At 59.5% G+C, this 375-nt stretch overlaps 1 protein-coding gene across 1 annotated transcript in view; it reads right to left on the bottom strand.

Annotated features, from left to right (window-relative positions):
- EMH_0025190 (actin-like protein 3b, putative) overlaps nt 1-375 on the bottom strand; it is a gene marked incomplete at both ends in the record, with an annotated part of 1757 nt that overhangs the window by 341 nt on the left and 1041 nt on the right. Inside the window, 1 exon segment of the mRNA XM_013502414.1 lies at nt 15-318. Within this exon segment, the coding sequence (XP_013357868.1) occupies nt 15-318 (304 nt within the window).

Below are 375 nucleotides of genomic sequence, written 5' to 3'. Positions count from 1 at the left end.
ACCGCCACACCCACTCAGCTGCGAAACCTGAACAGAAACAAACGCATACACACAGCAACACACTGCTGCTGCTGCTGCTGCTGCTGCTGCTGCTCGTGCTTCTGCTGCTACGAATACTACTCTGAGCTTCTGCTGCTGCAACGTGCTGCTGCAGTTACTGCTTTTTGCTGCTGCTGCTGCAGTTACAGCTGAAGTTTCTCGCAGCTGCTTCAGCTGCCGCTGCTGCTGCTGCAACTGTTTCAGCTGCTGCTGCTGCTGCAGCAGTTGCAGCAGCAGCAGCAGCTGCTGCTGCTGCTGCTGCTCACCTCTGTCTTGAGCCTGCGTACGAAGCCAGGGAACTGGGTGCCGCCCCCCGCCAGCACGAGGGCCCCCAGC

This window comes from Eimeria mitis, genomic scaffold, assembly GCF_000499745.2.
Source record: "Eimeria mitis Houghton genomic scaffold, Emh_scaff911, whole genome shotgun sequence".
Classification (NCBI taxonomy): domain Eukaryota; phylum Apicomplexa; class Conoidasida; order Eucoccidiorida; family Eimeriidae; genus Eimeria; species Eimeria mitis.
Note: the sequence above shows the minus strand (reverse complement) of the source record. Positions and strands in the feature narration are given on the sequence as shown.